Below are 20,884 nucleotides of genomic sequence, written 5' to 3' on the forward strand. Positions count from 1 at the left end.
ATGGTCTCAAAACAACAATTTTATTATTTATCACAGTAACTTGTGGAAAAGATATTGCCTAGTTGGTGTATTCGCATACAGCCAAGGCATAGTAACAACATTTGGGGTCATGTTTGCTGTGCAGAGGAAGACATTTTTAGAAATGAAAACACTTTAGAAAGATCGGAAAAACAAAACGTGGAAGTTGATGTGCACATAACAGATTGCAGAAAAATGACCTGTAAGGATAGGGCATCAAATTCCTAAATCCAGCTCTCCAAACTAGTAATTCATCTCCCTCCACCCTGCTTGCTGAGGTAGATATATGGCTCCACCTTTATAGCTTGATTTAAAGGAAACGGGAATGTTTGAGCTGTTTTTCCTTGTATGATTAAAGGATTTGCATCAACCAAAACTTGAAAGATGGGCATTTCGAGCCCAAATCATCATAATTTTCAGTACTACATTTTTTATCTTGTCCTCTCAAAGCATATATAGTTACTTCATGTTCTTGTATGATATTTAGTTGAATGATATGAAGCTTTCTGAAAGAGGAGTACTTCAATACCGATTCCTCATTTTATGTACCTTTAATGTCAGTGAAGCTCCTCCAGACTAGAGGACATGACATGGACTCGGTTCTGTCCATGTCACCGCTTTTCCCTGGTGGGCAGCACTTTGACAAACGACCCCCTTTCAGCATCGAGCTGCAGAGCACTAATACCGTTTCAGCCAAAAGTTAACATCAAAGCCTCATTGCTCACGGTGACTTAGTGAGTTTTTTTAGCGATTTCTACCTGCTCAGTTCTGGAGGGTTACTGGGATTTCTGCTGGGCAGCTGGAGGATCGATATCGGCTGACAGCGCCCTCTGTGTTGCAGAGTTATTGCTGTGTCATGTTGTTTTATCTTTTTGTCTCAATTTAAAACCCCAGGAGAAGACTCTGTTTTTATTAAATATCTGGAGTTGACAATAACTTGAACAGGAAACATGTTGAACTGTAATTTGATTGAAGCATGTGCTGTTGGGAGGATGCCAATCAGCTTGAAAACAAAATAAAATTTGGGAAATTTGCTAATGAATTATTGTATATTTTCTTTTTGTTTACTTGATAGACATTGCTGCTTTTACAAATAACAACAGCACTACTTATGTTTTCTATTTTCTTTAACTCTGTGCCAGAATTACAGCGATTCAAAACGAGCAAAACATGCAATGTTAGAATGAGTGATTTCTAAGAGCAGTGCTTTTCTGGCTCAGCTTGCATTAATTCACATTAATGTTTCATGCAAATGTTATTCCAAGATTCAACAAATTTAGTATGCAGCCTCTGGTGGAAAAGCAGTAAAAAGAAACTGCTTTGACTCATGTTGAGCATTTTGATTTGGCATTTATCTCCTGCTGAGTCACTCTCTTTCTGCTCGCTTGTATTCTCAAACCAAGTCCCAGAAAAAGCACGGTGTCCTCCAGTAGGTCTGACAGTAACATGTGATAGGTGTTCAACCTGCTGCAGATGGGCTGTCAGATGGAGGACGACCATTTCACTGCTTAAAGAGGAAATCTCGTGTTGGCCTAACCTCCCACCTTCCTGTAAACGGTGGAAGATTTGCTCTGCCAATCAAAAGTTTTTCTACACTCTGACTTTGAGATTTGCTCGCCTGAAATATCAAAATGCTGTGTGAGCTGCGGGAAGGATGTGGAGCAGGGAGGCTGGCACCTCTGACAAAAATCAATTATTGGTGTCCAAATAGCTTTCTATGGGAATTAAAAGAGCGTACGATTTACTTCAAGGAACACTGGATTTTTGGCAGTTGGCTTGAAAGTCAGGCTACTGATGTTTGAGTAAAGGATAGTGGACTGGCTGCCTAATTTTACATTTGTGTCATATTTTGACTTTTTAGACCAGCTTTATTCTTAATTTGACTTTGTTTGTTTGTATGCTCACAGGGGAAGGATAACGTAATCCTAGAAGTGCAGGAGGGAAATCTTCAGGCAGATTAACCCAGAATTTTGACTTAACAAGATAAAATCTGAAAATTTACAAAACTGAGAGCCAAGATGGCAAAAGAATATGAATTACACAGGAGGGCAAAAGGTGGAGAACAACAGGTGAATATAGCAAGGAATTATAGAAAAAGGAGAACATTTGTATTCAGCAGAATCATAACAATGAACAGGTGAGTCTTGGGCTACGTAGGCAAATGTGACCCAAATCCCTTTTTTTTCCATATTAATAACTTTTATGTCATTGATGTGAGACATGCATCATAATTCTGAACCAGAGGTCATGGTAAAAAATGGCCAACAATTCCTTCGTCTTATGACAACACTGTCAGCTGCGATTACTCAACAACTTTAAAATCAATCCATAGATGGTGGCGTCATTATTGCGTCCGCTGCTGTGTGACATTAACGTTCTTTCTCTGCACATGCACGTCGCTTTCAGGTTGCAAACTGTTCAAAGTCTGAATGCAATCACGTTTAATTAGTAGCATGAATGATTCAACAAAAAAAGCATCTGAAGACCTGCTGTATGAACATAGCCTAAATAACTGAAAGAGCCGCATGAGCATGAAGTGTCTGGAGCTAAAAGTCTAAAAATTTATTATTTTGAGAAAAGCGTGTCTCAACTTTAAAGGCGAGAAGAGAAAAGGATGAAGGTTTGCAGTTTGGGGCTTTTTCTTTCCTCAACATCTTTGAAAAAAGGACCATCATCTTCAAGCTGCCAAAGATTCATCCTGGAAAAACAGAAATTAATCAGCAAACCGTCTCAGGAATATGTTTTAGTTCTCAGTTAAAATCTAAAGTAGTGTGAGTAGCCAGTAAAGATGTAATCTTTGAAGAATTAGGTAGTTAGTGATATAACTCAGATTATCTACTTCTTTCCTAGTCGATCAGCCTCACTTCAGATGATTTTCCAGATTTTTTTTTTACATAAAACAACAAAGGAGTTGTTTTAGATATAAAACAGCTACAGAGATTTTTTTTGTAACTACCCAGTTCACATATTCTCACTTTTGACAGAAAGAAAGATGATTTTTAACATTTTGAGTGGGACCATGCAGCAACTTCCTCCTAATGTTTCATGCATTCAGTCAGAGTTGGGAAATCACCTTTCACCTCCAAGCCTTTTTTCATTTGCTTCTGCAGGGAGGCTATTTTTAGATCCTGTTACCAGTTCTGACAAGTCTCAGAAGACATGACACATCGTGGTCTCATGTTGTTCTTGATCATCAGCGAACCGCCTGCTCAGTCTGAGGGTCACATCAGGATGAAAGGGAAGAGGAGATGGAGGGAGCGAAGGTTATAGAAGGATGGAGGGATATTTACGAGTCAGACAGCAGTGAAGGCGAGCTGCATCCCAATATCTGTTCCTTCATCCCTATAACTCTCTGGAGAAAAGGAGTAAAGCTTGTGCAGGGATTTGCAGGTGTATCAACAGTCTTCGGGTACGTGAGAGTCTGTGCAAATAGTGGAGTATCTTCCACTGAGGAGGGGGTGAAAAGGTCCTGAAGTAAAAAAAAAATCAAAAATGAACAAAAATTTTATTTTTAAAGCAAGTTTTTGGAAATGTTGCAAGAAAAGAGACAAAACTTTAGACCAGGGGTTACGAGACAACAAATGGGATAACAAAAGATGACAGGAAATGTTAATATACAGCAGGAATATACCTTAAAAACATAAAAACCTTATTAAAATTTTGTAAATCTAACATTTTTAAAACAAGAAAGAAAATTTTACAAAAAAATGTCTGGTTAAAATTTAGGCAATTAAACTTGTCAAAGTTTATTGAAAAGGCAAAGACATTTTTTGAACACTGACTTACAAAACATGAAAGTAAAATATGTGCAAAAGTTTGACTGAACAGAATGCAAATCAAACGCAACATTTTGAAAAAGACCCAAACAAACCAAAATCAAAACTTTTTGAAAACTTTTTAAATTATAAGATTATTACAGTTTTCATCATTTATATTAATTAGGTTGAGATTGCAGAAATACATGTTTTAATAATAAGCGTCTGTCTGTTTATTTTGCATTAAATTAGCTATTTTCTATCACTTATTTAACTTTTATAAAGAAGCTGTTAAATCCAGTTAGACTTCTGGGTGAAGATCCTCTGTGTCGAGTCGCAGAGTCAAACCAAGCAGCGATTTGAGACCAGAAACAGCAGCATCTCTTGTGTGCTGCTGTCTGTCAGCTCTGACTTTTAACACTGATCACAGCTCCGCTCTCTCCATCACTCCCAGCGCTTGATCTCTGCTCTGCGGTCGGTCTCCTCTTTTTGGTGACATAACAAGTCTGTCACAGGTTATTCCCACCGGCCATGTTTCCTGTCAGCACCCCAGATCCTGCCTTCAGAGTGCGTTATGCAGCAAACCCGAGTCTTTACAACTCCCACAACTCCACCAAATGTATAAATATAAATATATATACTCACAGAACATTTAAAGAACTGCATACAATTAAAATAAGCAAAAATATCCAGGCGAACATTTGAAATTTAAGGAAGAAAGCCCAACCTCCTGAAGAATTGATTTGGGATCTGTCTTGGTATTTAGAGGATTTAGAGAACTTGCACTAAAGCCCAGAGCTTAGCATGCTAACAACTTTTCAGGAGACTTGCAACTCTAAACATGAGCCGCCCAACTTGCACAACTGTTGTAAAATCCCACATCTGATAACTCTGCTGTTATTCTGGGTGTTTATTAAATGATAATCCCATAAGCATCAATTTAAATTGAACTTTTAAAGAGACTCATTTTCACTGACTATTCTGAGTTGATGGTAGAAATATTCCAGTTATATCAGGGGTGTCAAACTCATTTTTATCTTAGGCCATACCAAAAATCTGAATGCATTGATAAAGCTCATTAAACTGTTAAAATAACAATAAATAATTGTTTCAGCATTCACCAAGTGTTTCTTTAAATTAAAATGATATTGAATATCTTTTCACACTGGTCAGTCCATCCAGGATTTTCTGGTTGTTTTTTTGCAATTAAAATCATTGATTTCGTGGTGCTAATTTACTAACTTGTAAGGAGTTTTTACAATATTTGCACTAATGTATGTGACCTTTTATTAATCACTGTGTCTGTCACAGACTATAACTTGACAGCGAGTAAGGCTGAGGCAGCAGTCACTTAAACTCAATGTTTTTGTCCAATTTTGAGAAAACATTGCAGTAAAAATCAGAAGAAAATGTGGGGATTTGTTGATTTTGTGTGAATTTTGCATATTTGTGAAAAACTGGAGGGACTTATTGATGTGATTTAGAGTCTAGAAGGCCACATAAAAAAACAGATTTGGCCCCTGGGCCTTGGGTTTGACACAGATCCAGTGGACTTATACCAGCTATGACTTTCACAGGAAGTTAACAATGGCAAAGTTTCTACTTATTAATGTCTGTGGAACAACCCTTGGCTGGTTACCATTTATCTTTTTTGCCAGTTTCTTGCATATTTATACACCTACAGACGTGCCTGAGTTCCTCTGATGAGTTGCTTCGGTCACTGGTTTGTATCTGCGTGTGCAGCTGAGTAATAAAGAGGCCGGTGCTGTTGCTCCACTCCCACTCAGCCGCCCCTGAGCTCCGGCGCTCAGTGCTCTCTGAGTGGGATTTTCTTTGCTGAACGTGTTTCAGGCTCATTCATCCTTTGAGAGCTGCAGCAACACGGTTTCTGTGAAGTAAGGTTGTTAAGAGAGGATTACGCCAATATGCAATGTTTTCAGACCCATCTCAACGAGGCGTCAAAGTAAAACAAAGACTAACTAAAAAGCAACCCACACATATGCTGATATTTTACTCCCTTGTCTGTTTATAGCTTCAGACAAATGCATCATCTTTAGCGCTACACTATGCTGGTTTTCAGTGCTGATGTGTTAGATTTATTCTCCTGGGAACAAATCTAAGACGGCTCGTTCAGTGAGCACAGATATCGATCAGGATGATGCAGGAATCTGGAACAACTGTGGCTACATAAGTGCAGAAATTTCAGTTGGAGATATTTTTTCTTATGAGTCATTTGACAATAAGAAATCTGCTGATATAACATTTTGAAGAAACTTCCACTCCTAAATTTGAAATGCAAAAGATGTATTTGTTCTAGGCATAATATCAGAACAAATAGAAACTAATTTAGCTTTTACAGCCTAATATAAGATAATCAATAATCAAACAAAACAAAAATAAGCAGTGCCACATTTTTACATTTTTACTCAAAATAACTTGTAGAATAGGTTAATGCTGCTACTAACAATAATCTTATATATGAATTAATTGATTATTTTGATGATTAATTGGATAGCAAAATGACATGTTCTGCACATTTTTATTTTAACCACTTAAGCTTGTTTCATACAATATTAGAAATGCATTTAAAAAATACAAATAGGTAATTTAATTCCTTTTGCAAATAAGAAAATCAAAATTTATTTGCCTGATATACAATAAAGTCTTTCTCTTTTTGTGTATGCTTGATCATTTCTAGCAAAGGATGCATATGCAGCTAAAAAAAATAATTTCAACATCAACAAGTGAAAAGCTCAGCCTGCTTTATTCATTTGATTAACTGACTAATAATTGGATAGTAAAAGTCATATAATAGGAGATATTTTGGGGGGTTTTACCGAATTTGAACCAGGTTTGAACTTAAATACAAAATGTATACACTTTTTGCACATTTTTGGTTTAATTACTTCTCTGAATATGTTGTTCTTTCAGCAATTGTCCTTTTTTGAGTCTGTATACTCTAGTTAAAGGAGCATACAGACTCTTAAAATGAGGACTTGACTGCTAAAATTTATTTTGTGATGAGTAAAAGCAAAGTGAAAGTGCTTATAAAAAGTTTTTTCCATGTTGCTATTTTTGGCTTTGTGGCTGGAACAGGTAGGTTTACCAGCAGAGAAATAACAAACCGGTACCTTAATGTTCTTTTAATGCTCCCTGTGCTGCCATCGGGCCTGATGGGAGGTGAGTGTGCTGACTGATAACCTGAACAGCCGCCGCCAACCTCCATGAAACGACACCAGCAACTTTATCTGCCACGTTCACCTTCCAGGCTGACTCAGAGATTCAGCACAGCTTTCCTTCTCATGGAAAAATAGCTGCTACTGTTTGCTCTCATTTGGGCCTGTTGTTTCCTCTGCTTTATAGTTGGAAGCATTTATCAGGTAGCTGAATTATTTAGTTATTAAAGCCCTGCAGGTCAGACAAAGAACTGCTGCTATTACTTCAACTTTCTACCGACTTTTATCAAGACTTGTTCATGTGCAGAAATCTGTAAAAAATCTCTTTTTTATTTATTTTTATTTTGTGATTTTGGAAGTTGACAATCAACATGGCATTAAAAGCTCCCCAGATATGAAGTCTGACTTCTGAGTCACAGCAACCATCTGCTGCAGATTGAGGAGTCATCTTCCTCCGCTCAGAAAACAAACAGAACAAAAAAAAAAAAAAAAAAACGCATTAGACATCGTCTTATCAGGGATTGTTTGCTGATTTCCATCGGGGGGCAAAACGGCATCAAAGGAAACGTGAACGACCTCTGAGGCTGAGACGTTCCCTGGGTTGCAGAGAAAGGGCAGGGTCATGTAAAATTGGAGATGGAGCTGAACGATCAGACCAAACCAGGGTTGCAGTTAATTCAGCTCGGTTGAAACCGGAGTTTTATCTGCGTAAAATTACAGATACAAAGCTTTGCAAAACACTTTTCAGTACTTTGTAACAATCCAACACAAACCTCAGTGTGTTTTACTAGGGTTGTTTTGAGTTAGACCAACAAAAACAAAAAAAAAGTTGAAAAAATGTCTTAGATGTTAAATTTACATGTTTTATACATTCATATTCAGCTTGTTTTAGTCAATACTTTATGATGTATTTACATCTAATACCTGGTGGTATATCTCTAAAAAAAAGTGGCTTCCTTTTTAAAAATAGCTCAAGTTCAGTCAGATTGGATGGAAAACATCTGTGAGCATCAATTGTAGCTCTTGCTGTATGTTTAGGGTTGCTGTCCTCATATAAAGTGAACATTTTCATCATGCCGCTTTTCTACAAAAGGCTAGGAGTGAGACGTGGTAGTTATGCCAGAACTGGAGGGATTTGGTTTTGAACACTGAGTTAAGGATTTGTTGTTGTTGAGGGTCCAGTTATCAGTTTACTGTGGTTCACACCACCATCTCTGATTCCCATACTCCCCTTTCTCTCCTGTTGTGGAGAAACTCTCAGGCTGCAGCCGCTAAGCGCTAGCAACCAACCTGCTCCCTCCCCTCCCCATGTACAGAATGGAGGGAAGTCCAAAATTAAAGCATTGTTGTCCCTGCAAGTGTTGGTCACAGAGCAATCGAGTGACGGCCTTATTTCATTCTGCCATCTTGGCTGACCTTGCCACTGCCCTCTGGTCCCCCGCCGCCGCCACCCTGCCTCCAGACACACCATTCAGAGCCGCTACGAGGACCAAGACCTGTCTCTGAGTAGCAAAAAACAAGCAGACTGTGAGTGGATTTTCCTATTTAGTTTGGGTTCAGTGAGGATTTCAAAGTATCCCCTCCTCATCCCCCCTCTCGTCTGTCTGAGCCCTTTGAATGAATGTGAATTTACAGTGATGTACCATTACGGTTGCCATGGTGAGGGCTGCCGCCTGTGAGCACATCAGTTGCCATGCGTGTTTTATTTTTTTCCCCTCTCCAGTTGAAGAATCGGCAGCATGTGGAAAGTGTTTAAGAGATTTTTGCTTTATTTTCTGTTTGCTCTGCTTATTTTTCTCCGCAGATACACAATGTTTTGCTTTCCTTTTATTTGCTGCAAGAAGTCTTAGCAAACAATGGTTTTTTTGCATTTTTAAATCTCTTTGTAATTTGTAATCACACCTGAAAGAACATTGGGACAAAATTTCAACAGTACATAGATGTGTGATTGTCATTAATTTGATCATATTATTTAGAAACAACTTTCTTTATAGCCAGAGATGATGAAAGACAACTGTTTCTGCTTTGCTATAAATATCTACTCTTTCTGTAGATATCAATTGTATCAATTAAGTAAATTGTTGTTTTTTGATTATTTAATTTTTGGAAAATCAGATTTTTCTTTTTTCCATCAATGCATTCCTTAGGTTTCCATACATGAGAGTGAAGTAAAAACTCTTTGGGTGGGAAGCCATCTTGTTTCATTCAAGTGAACTCTACGATGGAATATCATTTTATTTTTAATTACAAGAATAATGTCATAATATTATGAGAATGAATGATTTTATCAAAAGTCCAACACAAAAAATAAAAAAAATAAAGTTGAGTTTTTATACTTTGGTATAAGTTTTACAGATGATACTTACTAGAAACAATTAGGCAAACAACTGCCTATTTTGAAGACAAAAAACACATGGACTGAAGTATTTAAACATATTTTGATAACTTTATTGAACCTTTCCTCATTAAAACAACTTATTTCTTGTAATTTTAAGACAAGTGGACCTTTACACATTAGTATGGTTCTGCAGCTTATCTTATTTTCGTATGACACGTCAGTTCAGAGCTGAAGTGTGATTGCTCATCAGAAGACTGAGAAAGCTTTCCCCTGTTCTGCTGTGAAATCAAGTCTATCGCTGCCCTCCGTTCTCCGTGTTTACCTCCCCAAAGCCTCTCCAGCATGTCTGTGATTTTCAATCTCCAGCATGTCTGTTTGCTTATCAATCAGACTACATCTCTTTGGAAAATTTTATTACTTTTAACTTACAGATGTACTCCAAAAGATGATGCTTGTTAATTATAAGAAGGAGTGAAGATATGAATGTAAGAAGATGGTTTGGGACTTAACCAGCTTGTGTCTAATTCTCTATTTTTGTATTTCTATGAAGCTGAAGAGCCAAAGAGCAAAATTGTGCTCATATGTCATCTCAAGATGTGTATGGCCAACATCGGTTTCTACTTTATAATCTTTATGTCCAGAGTTTGTAATCTTTATTTCTCATCTGCAACAGGGGAATTATGCAGAAGAAAACACACAGCCCTGTTTTTCTAATCGCATTAAGATTTAGCCCTTTGCAGTATTGCAGTTATGCTTGTTTACACCCTGTTGCGTCTCAGCCGAGCTTTCTGTTAGCAGCTCAGGAGTTTGTATCCTGTACATATTTCATCATTGTACTTGAACTGCGAGAAACACCAAATCTGAAAATGTAATTATCTGACTAAATGCTTAATCACAAAATCAAAAAACGGATTGTAAACAATTTTTTTGGTTTTCTTTTCTAGCTTCCTGCAACAGCTAACTGTGCTACATTGCTAACCCCCAGAGTTTAGGTTAACAGTGACTAGCCATTAGTCAATAAATGAATTTCTACATTTGTTTTCATTAAACTGAAGAATTAAACGTCTAAACATCCCACAATGCATGCCCACTGTTTGTTCCAGTGTGAAAGCAGACATGAAGCACGTGAGTGGTTTTAAATTTAGTAGAGGGTCTGATTTAAGAAAAAAAAACACCACTTGATGAAAATTAATGATTTAGTTAGTAAACTGTAAGAGGTCAGTCTTTATGTGTAAAAATCTTCCCATAAATACAAAATAATCAGACTTTAACTATGACTTGGATGTGATTTTCATACTTTAGCGGCAGGTTTCATCTTTCCTCTTGTTCTTTTTGCAGAGAACCATGAGCACTGTGGAGGAGGAGCCGGATCACATGATACCATGAAGACAAGTCTGCAGGTCCTGCGCTGCCAGCTGCTGAGTGAGTAGAGGATAGGAGGTGCATGAGGCAGAATGATGCAGAATGAGGCTGAATGAAGCAGAATGAGGCTCTAAGAGGCCTAATGAGCCTTAGAATCTTGTTGACTAAGGCAGAATGAAGCTGAATGAGGCTGGCTTCTAGGCAGAGTGAAAGTCAACATTTCACATAAAGAATTATAATTTGTACTTTTATGTGTCAGAAAACTAGTTCCATTCATTTTCCTGGTTTAAGGATGCTCTATCCAAATATATTGTTGGAAAGCTAAGTGGAAGGACAACATGTGATTGAAAATGTTGTTGCTTATTAACTGAAATAAGTGTTTAAAATATATCACTTTGTGTAATATATTAAACGTCTTGAATTTAAGTCAAGTCAAGTTTATTTATATGTTACATTTCAAGGCAAGAAGGCATTTCAAATTGCTTTACATTAAAATAAAACATAGTTCGTTTTTGATTGATGAAAATACCTCCAGAACCCTGCAGTTTGCAGACATGACATGATGTACTTTCTGCCTCTTCTCGTTGCTGCTTGTCAGGTTTGTGTTTTTTGAAATGTACAAGCTCAGGGAGGAGATGCGCTGAGCCGTGGCAGGATCCCTGCATGGAATGTCACATGAATATGGAGCACTGAGGTCCGCCTGAGAGCGACCAGCGCTCCAGGACGGTGTGCTAAAATGGCTGATGATATCTGATATTTACCCCCTGAACAGAACCTCGGGGCAGAGGAGCCACAGGCAGTTTCTGACAAATCTGCCTCAATCCCTCGGAGGAGACAAACCCGGACCGCTGAGAATGCCTTAAGAGTTGGGAGGAAAGGAGGAAAATGTCTGGGTTAAATCTGTCCAAACTTAATATCACAATCATACTGTATTTTGGAGATTTTTATTGCCCCTACTACTAAATCCTTCCTTTGAAATTATAATCCCAGCTTTCTTTTATGTTTTCTGTTGGAAGGCCAGCTGAGCCCCAGGTTTCCTCAGGCTCGCTTTCATTAGGTTTTTCTTTTTCGGTTAGATGGACCTGAAGGGCCCACCTGAGACCCATGTCTCTAAGCACAGGTGGAAAGATTTCTCTGAGTGGAAAAGAAATCTATAGAAGAAGAAAGACAGGAGATGCTGCAGATACAGCAACTAAACGATTATTTACTTTGTAATCTGTCATTTCTCTCCTCTTACGTCATATTATGATAACTTTCTTATTATCTTTTAATTAGAGATTCACATACCAATGGGTGATTTTTTTCTATACATTCAGCTAAAGAAATTATGGCTTCTTTTAAAATAGATTATTTGCAAAGTTTCATGCTTAATGGCATGTTTTAGAGTCTGTATACTCCAGTTGATCTAATCGATTACTGAATTAGTTGATGATTATTTCAGTAATCAATTGATTGCAATTAATTGTTTCAGCATTTATCAAATATAAAAAAAATATTTTTTACATGACCATTTTAACCCACAATTAAAAGGTTTGGACACAGTGGATGTAAACACAACAGTTTTTTATGCCTTAGATGTTCAATGACAGTTTAACTGAAGTATTAAATATGTTTGTCTTAAAACAAAAGTATGAAAGCAGCCAAAGTCTGAAGGAAATATTTCAAAGAATTATTGATCCAGACTTTTTGAAGTTCTTGCAATATGGAAGTGAAGTGCATAGAAAGAAGGGTCAGTCAGTGAAAAGAGGTCTAATATTCTAGTTTTAGCTCATTAGGGCTCTTTAAAGTAAACATGTTTAAATTGTTTTGTAAGTCAGAACCATAAGTGTGCACCTTTTCAGACTCTGTTTTTTCCAGATTCCAGAGAACTTCCTGTTTAATGTCTCTCCTTCCTGTCACATCCCATTGCTGCTGTGACAGCAGCTAAATCGCTCCCCAAGTAAACAGCACAGGGACTCTTTGTTGCTCTTGTTTCTGCATTCTCTCACTGTCTGATTCTTAGATAAACAAGTTCAAAGCTGCTGTAACCTGACAAACAATTTCTGAGCCGTTCAAACAGGAAGCCATTACCCTGCACCGAGAGCTTTGCCTCTTATCTCTGAGCTCACATCTGTAGAGTCCCCCTCCTCCTCTCTGCCTCCACCCTCCGTCCTCATACTCCACCCACCCAGGCCTCCTCCAGCACACCCCAGACGTCCACAGGATGCGCCCTATCTGTCTGTGTCCACCCCTGGGACACAGATCTACCCAGGATGGTAGACATCCACACCCATAAGCAAACCAGAGGAATTTGTCTGTTTGTGCCTTTGCTGGGATCCATCAAGCTGAACTCTAGAAGCGTCGACGTTTATCTCCGTGAACGTCACTGAAACAAATCTGGAGATTATTATCTTCTATGCAATCAAGGCTCTAAAAGGAAAAGGACTTAAACAAAGAGAGTTTAAGTGCTAGTAATTCTTAATGCCACCTTTTATATCTATTATGCTTCCTTGAACAGGTTAGGATAGCTCTATGTGATATATGCTACATTTTTCCACAAGATCATTTTAGTCTGCTCAGTTCTGCCTATAAACATTTATATGTATGAAAAGTTGTATGTTTTTTGTTTGTAAATGTTTTCTTTTCCACAGTAAAACTGAAACTGATGGTTGAAGTGCACAAACCTCTCACATCTGAATACATCTAGGGAATTTCCGTAGTTTATTAGAAAACATTTCTGGCAGCTTGGATTAAGTTGAAGGCGGTAGAAATGGGAATATAATCCTTTTACGTGCAACTAATGTCTGTGATTAATGGGAACAACTTGAGAGTGCATCAGTAGTTCATTTCCAAGCTGGCAGTTATTGAGCATCTTGTCATATTTTGGTATGTGGCTAATAACTGTTGATGAATTTTTAAAGGTCATTAATTGGGAAATTAATCAAGTTTTGATCCCTTGTGGATTTATTCTGTGAGAGCAGAGTTCTTAAAAATAAAGCATTAAAGATGAAGTTAAAGATCTAAAGCCAGATTATTTTAGTGATTCATGAATTAATCAAATATGAGTTATCATAGGATTGCATGATATTGCAGTTGTTTGCACTTTATGATTGTCTGATAGTTTGACAATCATAATCATAGTTTCTACATCAGTTATTCCTTCTGTCAGGAATAACATGTTGCTATTTACTTGCTCTTTATGCCATCATTGTTGTTCAACTATGTCCTTTAAGGTGAAGTTGAGCATTAGAGTGATTCATCTCCAGGTATTAAATAATTTTTTCATCATTAGGTGTTCGACATTGTCTTGGTCTCATTAGGAAACTAGTGGGAGACGCGCGGAAGACGCTTGAAGGTGATTGCAGGAACTAACAAGTGATTAATAATGATATACGCAGAGAAAACTGCTATTTGTATGTTTATAACTAGACATAATGTTACAAATCACAGGTCATAGAGGTGGAGTATCCATTGAAGCCAGCCAAAGTCACAATTGCTGTCCAGGTGCAATAATTTAAACTTAGTAGCAGTTGACCAGCAGCTCTTCAGTCGCCCTCCTGATAAAAGGTTTTGTCTGCCTGAAGTTGATGGATCTGATCTGTTTCTGTGTCACCCTGACTGCTTCCTCTAAGCCTTGAATTAGAGGCTCCCACTGCTTTCAGCAAAGCTCCATCTTTAAGGTCTACTTTGATTTCAGTCTGTCAGCCTTTTTACCTCAAAAACGTGTTTTGAATTCAAGCTTTGTAAAGGAATAATATGCAGAAGGGAGTGTGCCGGTGTGGTGTGATATTGGCTCATTGGTATTCGAATCTGTGCTGTATATCGATATTTCTCTCCTTTTTTCCCTGGAGGTGTTGGGGGGGGAGGGTGGGGTACACCACAGAGGGTTTTTTATTACTGTGGAGAGGATATGATCAGCATTAATGAACCTAAATGTGGCTTAGTGGTGGTGAGGGCATCTTTCAATGCTGTCTTTAATTTTGGTGCCTTTGGTGTCTAACAGAAGATGTTATACATGGTTACACACAAACTGGATGTAAAATATATTTTTTAAATAAATATAATGTTCATAATGACTTCATTAGGAGCTCAGACATGGCTGATTATGTATTTCAAATCTTGGCAACTTTGCTTCTAGATTATGATGTTATGGTATTGTACTTTTGATTAGAAGATGCAGAAGTAGTACGAATAATAATTCTGACTGTAATCTAGCATTTATTTCAATGGTCTTAATTCACTTCTAATCTGAAGCACAAGCAAGAAAATCTAAAGACGTGAAGTTAAATTATGAGTTAAAAAAAAAATCTGAATTCAGATTTTTTATTTTGTGAAAGTTTTTAATGGAAAGTTAAAGATCCACTTATTCACTCTGTCTGTTTTAAATATTTTTCTTGTTTTCTTGGTGTTTTATATTGTTTTAATTTGTATCAAATTATATTTTTGGTTTTATCTCCTTTTACGTGTTCAACCCTTTATTCAAAACTAATATATACATACTATTATTATTATTATTACTTCGGTCACAGATTAAACTCTGAATTAATTTTTGGATTTATTAATTTTTTAATCTTCCTTGGAAAGAAGAGAAAAGCAAATAGGAAAAAGTATTATTTTTATTATTATATTTTTGTGTTTTCATAAGGAGAGGGGTTTGCAAACTTTACATTTCAGTCATTTCCCCCCCTTATTTCAACAAAACCAAACTAATTTGAAGGCACAATTGTTACCAGACTTTTTTAAACAAAGATAACTGTAATATTTAAAGAACATCTGTTTAGGATTTACAGTAATCATAAAACATTTACAAAAAGAGGATGGATACCATTTCTTCTAAAAAATGATTGACATCAGGGAACTGACTCTGCTTTGCAAAAGTCTAGTCAGAATATTCTAATGAACCCTGTACTGTATAGTCGATAACTTCATGGCTTAAAATTGTAAAACCAACTTTTATCCTTATTGCTGTATTCGAATTGTTTACTACTTCATGGCTGCCTAAACAATTGACTTAAGTGTGGATGGATGGAAGGTTTTATCAGAACTGATGCTCAGAATAGGTTTGTTGGATATTAAACTGCTTGAAGACTTTCCACTCTGAAAGGTGGAACTCCTGTTTATAAAAACTAATTAAACACCACCAGATAGGGATTTTGTATTTTTATTTCTGCACCCACAAAGCAATGAATATTTACTCGTCACCTTGGCCACTTTGGCAGTGGATCTGTATTTTTCTTCCTCCACATTCAGTGAAGTTATTTCCTGTCATGCGGCTGAGCAGGGATGACAGAGCAGTAGCAGTTCAGGATCAGAGATAAACCGTCACCATTACGATGATGGATGAGTTTCCAGTGTCTATTTTTGGCTCCTTGTAGAGCATCCAGTTGGAGTGAGCTACTGCCAGCTGTTCTCTGATGATGCTGTGAAATCAGATCCAATACTCGCTTCACAAACAGACTCTTGGTACACGCAGTGGAGCGTGAGGTTGGTGCGGAAATGGTAGTTTCCATATATCAGGTTAAGCACGTCAGTATTTAGGACGAATTGGCTGAATTTAATCAAAAACTAAGAATTTAGCGAGCAGGAGTAAATGTGATGGTTACCATTCCACCGATGTGAGGTCAGATGCAGTGACCGCCACTTTGGACACATGACATTGAGTCTAATGTTGAGCGATTGATGGGACAAAGCCTTTCCTTGGATCAGTAGGCAGGATCCTGCTTTACACCATGATTTATTGATGTCCTAGAAAGCATCAATGGAGGACTTCAGCAAACGACACCGGCCTCCCATGCATTCAAAATAGCTTAATTCAGCAGGTTTGTTGCATAAATTGCCTTGCACGCCTTTTATCTATGTAGTTGTATAATGCAAAACAAGTTAAAGCTATTATTTAGCTAGATGAGGGTAAGATCTCAGAATAAATATGCAATGGCATTGTTTTCTCTTTTTTTAGCAGATGCTATTTTCAGATGATCAGCTGGATAGTGGCGATGGCATAGAAACTGATTAGCCAGTGAACCCAAAAAAAGATGTCTAGTAAAGACGAAGAGTTACCTTCAGCTTAGTGTTCCCATTAAAATCTACTGGTTTGGCCTTGTAGTTTTGTGGGTTGTGTGAGGAAACTGAAAATGTTGATCAATAGATGCTTTTTGGTGACAAGGAAAAATGAAATAAAGCGTTCCTCCTACATTCTCCTCTCACTCAAATCCTATTTTCTATGTCAAATCAAGCTTTTATTAAGTTATTCACATAGTTCGCTTTGTTCCTCTACGCTGCCTCCTCTTTACATATTTTCCCACCCTGTCTGACCCTCATGTCTCATTGTATTGTTAGTGCTTCGGCGCAATAATAGATGTTCATAAAGCGTATGCTTCTTGGGTCTTTTCAATCATCTCTCTCTTGTTAATTCGTGTCTGTGTGGGCCATGCCTGATTTTCTGTTTCCATTCATCTGGCTTTTTACCTTACAAACACCTGCTGGAAGAAGTTTATACTAACATTTACATATGCAACAAAAAGCTGCTATATATATTATTATATACTGTACCTGTATAAAAGGTAAGAAGGAAGTTTAAGAAACATTTGCTGCTGATTTGACTGATTGAGATTGCCCCAAGGGTGTTATGTATTGTTTAATCTGTTTATAAACGTTGATATAATAAACTCATTAAGTATTTTTATTGCATTTGTTTATGCTTGTAGAGAATTTTACAATAATAAGTCACTGAAAAACACTAAATCAGAGTTGAAGTACATCTTAGATGACATTTATTGGACAGAGTTATTCTCACTTCAATCAGTTATCAAGTTTTGGCCAACTTTAAAAAATCTCTTTTTCCCATCTAATATCTCAGAGATCACCTTTAAAGGGGAACTGTTATGCAAAACTCACATCCTGCACATTTTTATACTTTCCTTTTGATCTCAACTATTTATAACATTGGCACAAGTTCTTAAAAAAACACCCAGATGTTATTTGCCAATATGTTAATGGTTTTCCTTGCTTGGAAAAGGAGACGATTCAGAAACTCCAGAGTGTTAACGTCACATTTGATGGGCGCTGCGCCGTTACCTAGCAACCCCAATGATGCCAAGCTTGTTACCTAGCAAGCCATTTCAGCCATTTTCACATGCAAGTGTAAATGTTGAGTTGGGAGGTGTGGCCAGTGTTTTGTTGTGTTTATAGGTATTTTATGTTACAGATTAGCACAAACTATTGTATATTTGTGAAGCAGAAGATAAAACATGGATTGTTAAATTTATTTGTGTGCTATACAGCAGCCTCTGTTACTCTTATAGCCATAAAAATAATACACTTGTTTTCAGCTGTACAGAGCATAAAATACACACCATGTTTAATAGTTAAGTGACTTCTAAAAGGAATCTGTTGACGAGTACTTTATTTAGGGTTGTTAGAGGAAAGTGGCCAGAAAAATATAATAAAAATATATTAAAATATAATATTTTCAAAATTCATGTGCAAGGAAATGTTTTAAAATATATATATATAAATTCAAGTCTTATTTGTGTCATATAAAATCTGATTAAAGTGCTTTTTTGTGGTTTTAAAGTGATGAAATATGGAAAATTTCAAGGGCTATGGATACTTTCGGACAATAATTTGGCATACCTTACATCTTAAGTAGCGTAAAACTCGTAATCATCTGTGTTTGTCCAGAGCAGCAATGATTTCCGCCATTATCATTATGTTAAAGAAGAACAAACAGTCATAAATCAGCAACAACTTAGTATTCTGCACCTGGAGACACAGATCTGTCACAAACCAATTTAACTTGGTTAATGGGAAACTGTTTTGACCCTTTATTCTGCATGTCTGTGTGATTGATTGTAGAGGAGGATGATTATCGATTCAGAAGCAGAGTTTGAATCCTCATTGAGTTTCTCCTGTCTGGTTCAGATGTTCTTACATTTCGCTCTGCTGATTTGGCTAGTTTTGGTTGTATACTCTTCCGATTCTAAGACATTTAAATCAGAATGTTCTTATCTCATTCTCTCTCTCCCAAAAAGATATTTCTTTTTGAAGATATAAACTTGGTTTCCTTGGTTGCAGATAGAGGACCATAAATGACAGTCTGAAGACTCTAGGTTTTCTACAACCCCATGTTTTTCCTTTTATTTCCCAGTGACTGATTCAAAAACCCAAGGCTTTTTATTCCCTGCCAGAGGAAACTCTCTGATGTTTGGGTCTTGGATTGTGTTTGGACAAAATAATATAATTAGAAGCTGTAATAGGTACTGTACAACCATTGTTTCCAAAACTGCACTAGTATTAAATAGGAGTGAAATATGGGTCTTTCATGTACCGAGAAAAGAAAATTGGTATTGTTTCTATGCCCTGTTTTGGTAACATTTCATAAATTTATGTTTTACAATCTGAAAATCTTAAATCCATTCAAATCTTATCTGAATATTAAAATTGTTCCTGTTATATTACAAAAAAGGATAAAGGTGGAAGTGATTGACGTTTTTCCTGCTGTCAACAAATCCCATTAAAACGTGGAAATCTGACATCTGATGAATCCTGATGAAGTTTATTCCTCTGTGGCTTAGGGCTCAGTTGTTGTCTGAAGAATAGAAAATAAATAATAGAAAAGAATCAGTCAGCCACAGTGTTGTTCCTGAATGGCATATGTCTGCATTACCAGTGATAGCACAAACTGTCAAAACATGTCACTGCATCCCACATCATGCTGCCATAAAATAAATACCTCCAGATAAATTCAGCATTTAGTATTCAACAGTTCAACACTCTGAGTACTCTGTGTCCTTGTTTTAAAAAATATGCACACTCAGAGCCACAGACTCATCCAACAGCCATAAAGGGTGATGATGTCTTTTTTTTCCTGATTTAATTGTGGTTGTTAGGCAGCTTTTGTGGGACAAATTAGCTTACTTGTAAATTCATGGATGCAAGTGCTAAACATTTTTTGTGTGATAAGCAGTTATGATCACTTTACCTATCAGAAGTCATTATGTCTTGGTTGATTGGTGTAATGTCTATCAGCATCTGGGGCGCGACATGGCTCAGTGGTAGAGCAGACGCACCACAGAGGCTACAGTACTCGACGCAGTGGTCCCCGGTTTGATTCCCACCCTCATGCCATTGGATTCATGTCTTCCCTTTCTCTTTCTGCTCTTCTTCCTGTCCATCTACTGTTGAATAAAGGCCACTAGTGCCACAAAAACTTCAAAGGGGACGTATTATGCAAAATGTGTTCGTCTCTAGTGCTTCTAAAAAAAGCCCAAACTCTTAAAAAAAAAACATCCAGCCGGTTTAAGGCAATAACTTAATGCTTTTTTTGATGTCTGGAAAATGAGCCGTTTCAAAAACCTTCCACTTGTTGAGTCATTTGATTTGACCTAGTGGTTACCTAGCAACCCCAGCTGAGCCTAGCCACCTTACCTAGCAGCCCAAGAGGAGTTCGAGCTCATTTGGTCAGCTGGTTTCACCACTATATGCACTGTACAATGGCTGCTGGAAAAGATGAGTGTTTTGAAACCACTTGCTCCATTCTTGTTTGTTGTGCAAGATGCTCTACTTATGTTTTTCAAAGATTTATGGTTGTACAATTGAACATCTGTTTGTAGTGACTTTCATGTGCGAGTGTAAATGTTGAGTTGGGGGAGGCAACATCATTTTATTTGGATTTAAACTGACCAGAGATCCCAAGCTTGTTTTGAAGGAGGCTCAGAAATGGCAGAACTAAGCAGACTAAAATCTCATTATCTAAGAGTGATTTTATGCAAAAAAAATGTAATGAACATATTTTGTATCGCCCATAGACATGTCCTAATATGTTCATTGGTCATCTTTAAAAACAAAAAAAACATCTATCAGCATCAAACAAATATGCACATGCATAACACAGTCCTAGCTGCTCCAAATGGTAAATGGACTAAGCTTACAAACATGCACACATTCATACTCCAATATGCAGACGGGCAGGTAACAAAGAATTAAGTGCCTGGTTGAGGAAGCTGGAATTGAACCCGCACCTTTTAGCAATCTATGTTGGGCAATGTCCATAAATGGTCAGAGGAGAAGAGAAATTAATAAGCCCTCCACAATCCTCGCTCCTATGGATTTTATGTTGTCTGGATAACAAGGGAGAACCGATAATCCCTATAGACAGCTGCTAATAGCTTGTCACTTCATGGGACTGATACAGAGGAGGCAAATCTGTCTGATGGTTTTAGCATGTTAAGCCTGTCGTTTTTGACACAAAGCTCTTT

At 37.2% G+C, this 20,884-nt stretch overlaps 1 protein-coding gene across 1 annotated transcript in view; it reads left to right on the forward strand.

The window, feature by feature from the left end:
• Window positions 1-20,884, forward strand: part of tmem108 (transmembrane protein 108) — a 39,633-nt gene that overhangs the window by 12,593 nt on the left and 6,156 nt on the right. Inside the window, exon 2 of the mRNA XM_028005499.1 lies at window positions 10,626-10,709. Coding sequence (XP_027861300.1) covers window positions 10,670-10,709 — 40 coding nt within the window. The 5' untranslated portion in view covers window positions 10,626-10,669. The remainder of the gene's footprint in view (window positions 1-10,625; window positions 10,710-20,884) is intronic.

Source organism: Xiphophorus couchianus, chromosome 21 (assembly GCF_001444195.1).
Source record: "Xiphophorus couchianus chromosome 21, X_couchianus-1.0, whole genome shotgun sequence".
Classification (NCBI taxonomy): domain Eukaryota; kingdom Metazoa; phylum Chordata; class Actinopteri; order Cyprinodontiformes; family Poeciliidae; genus Xiphophorus; species Xiphophorus couchianus.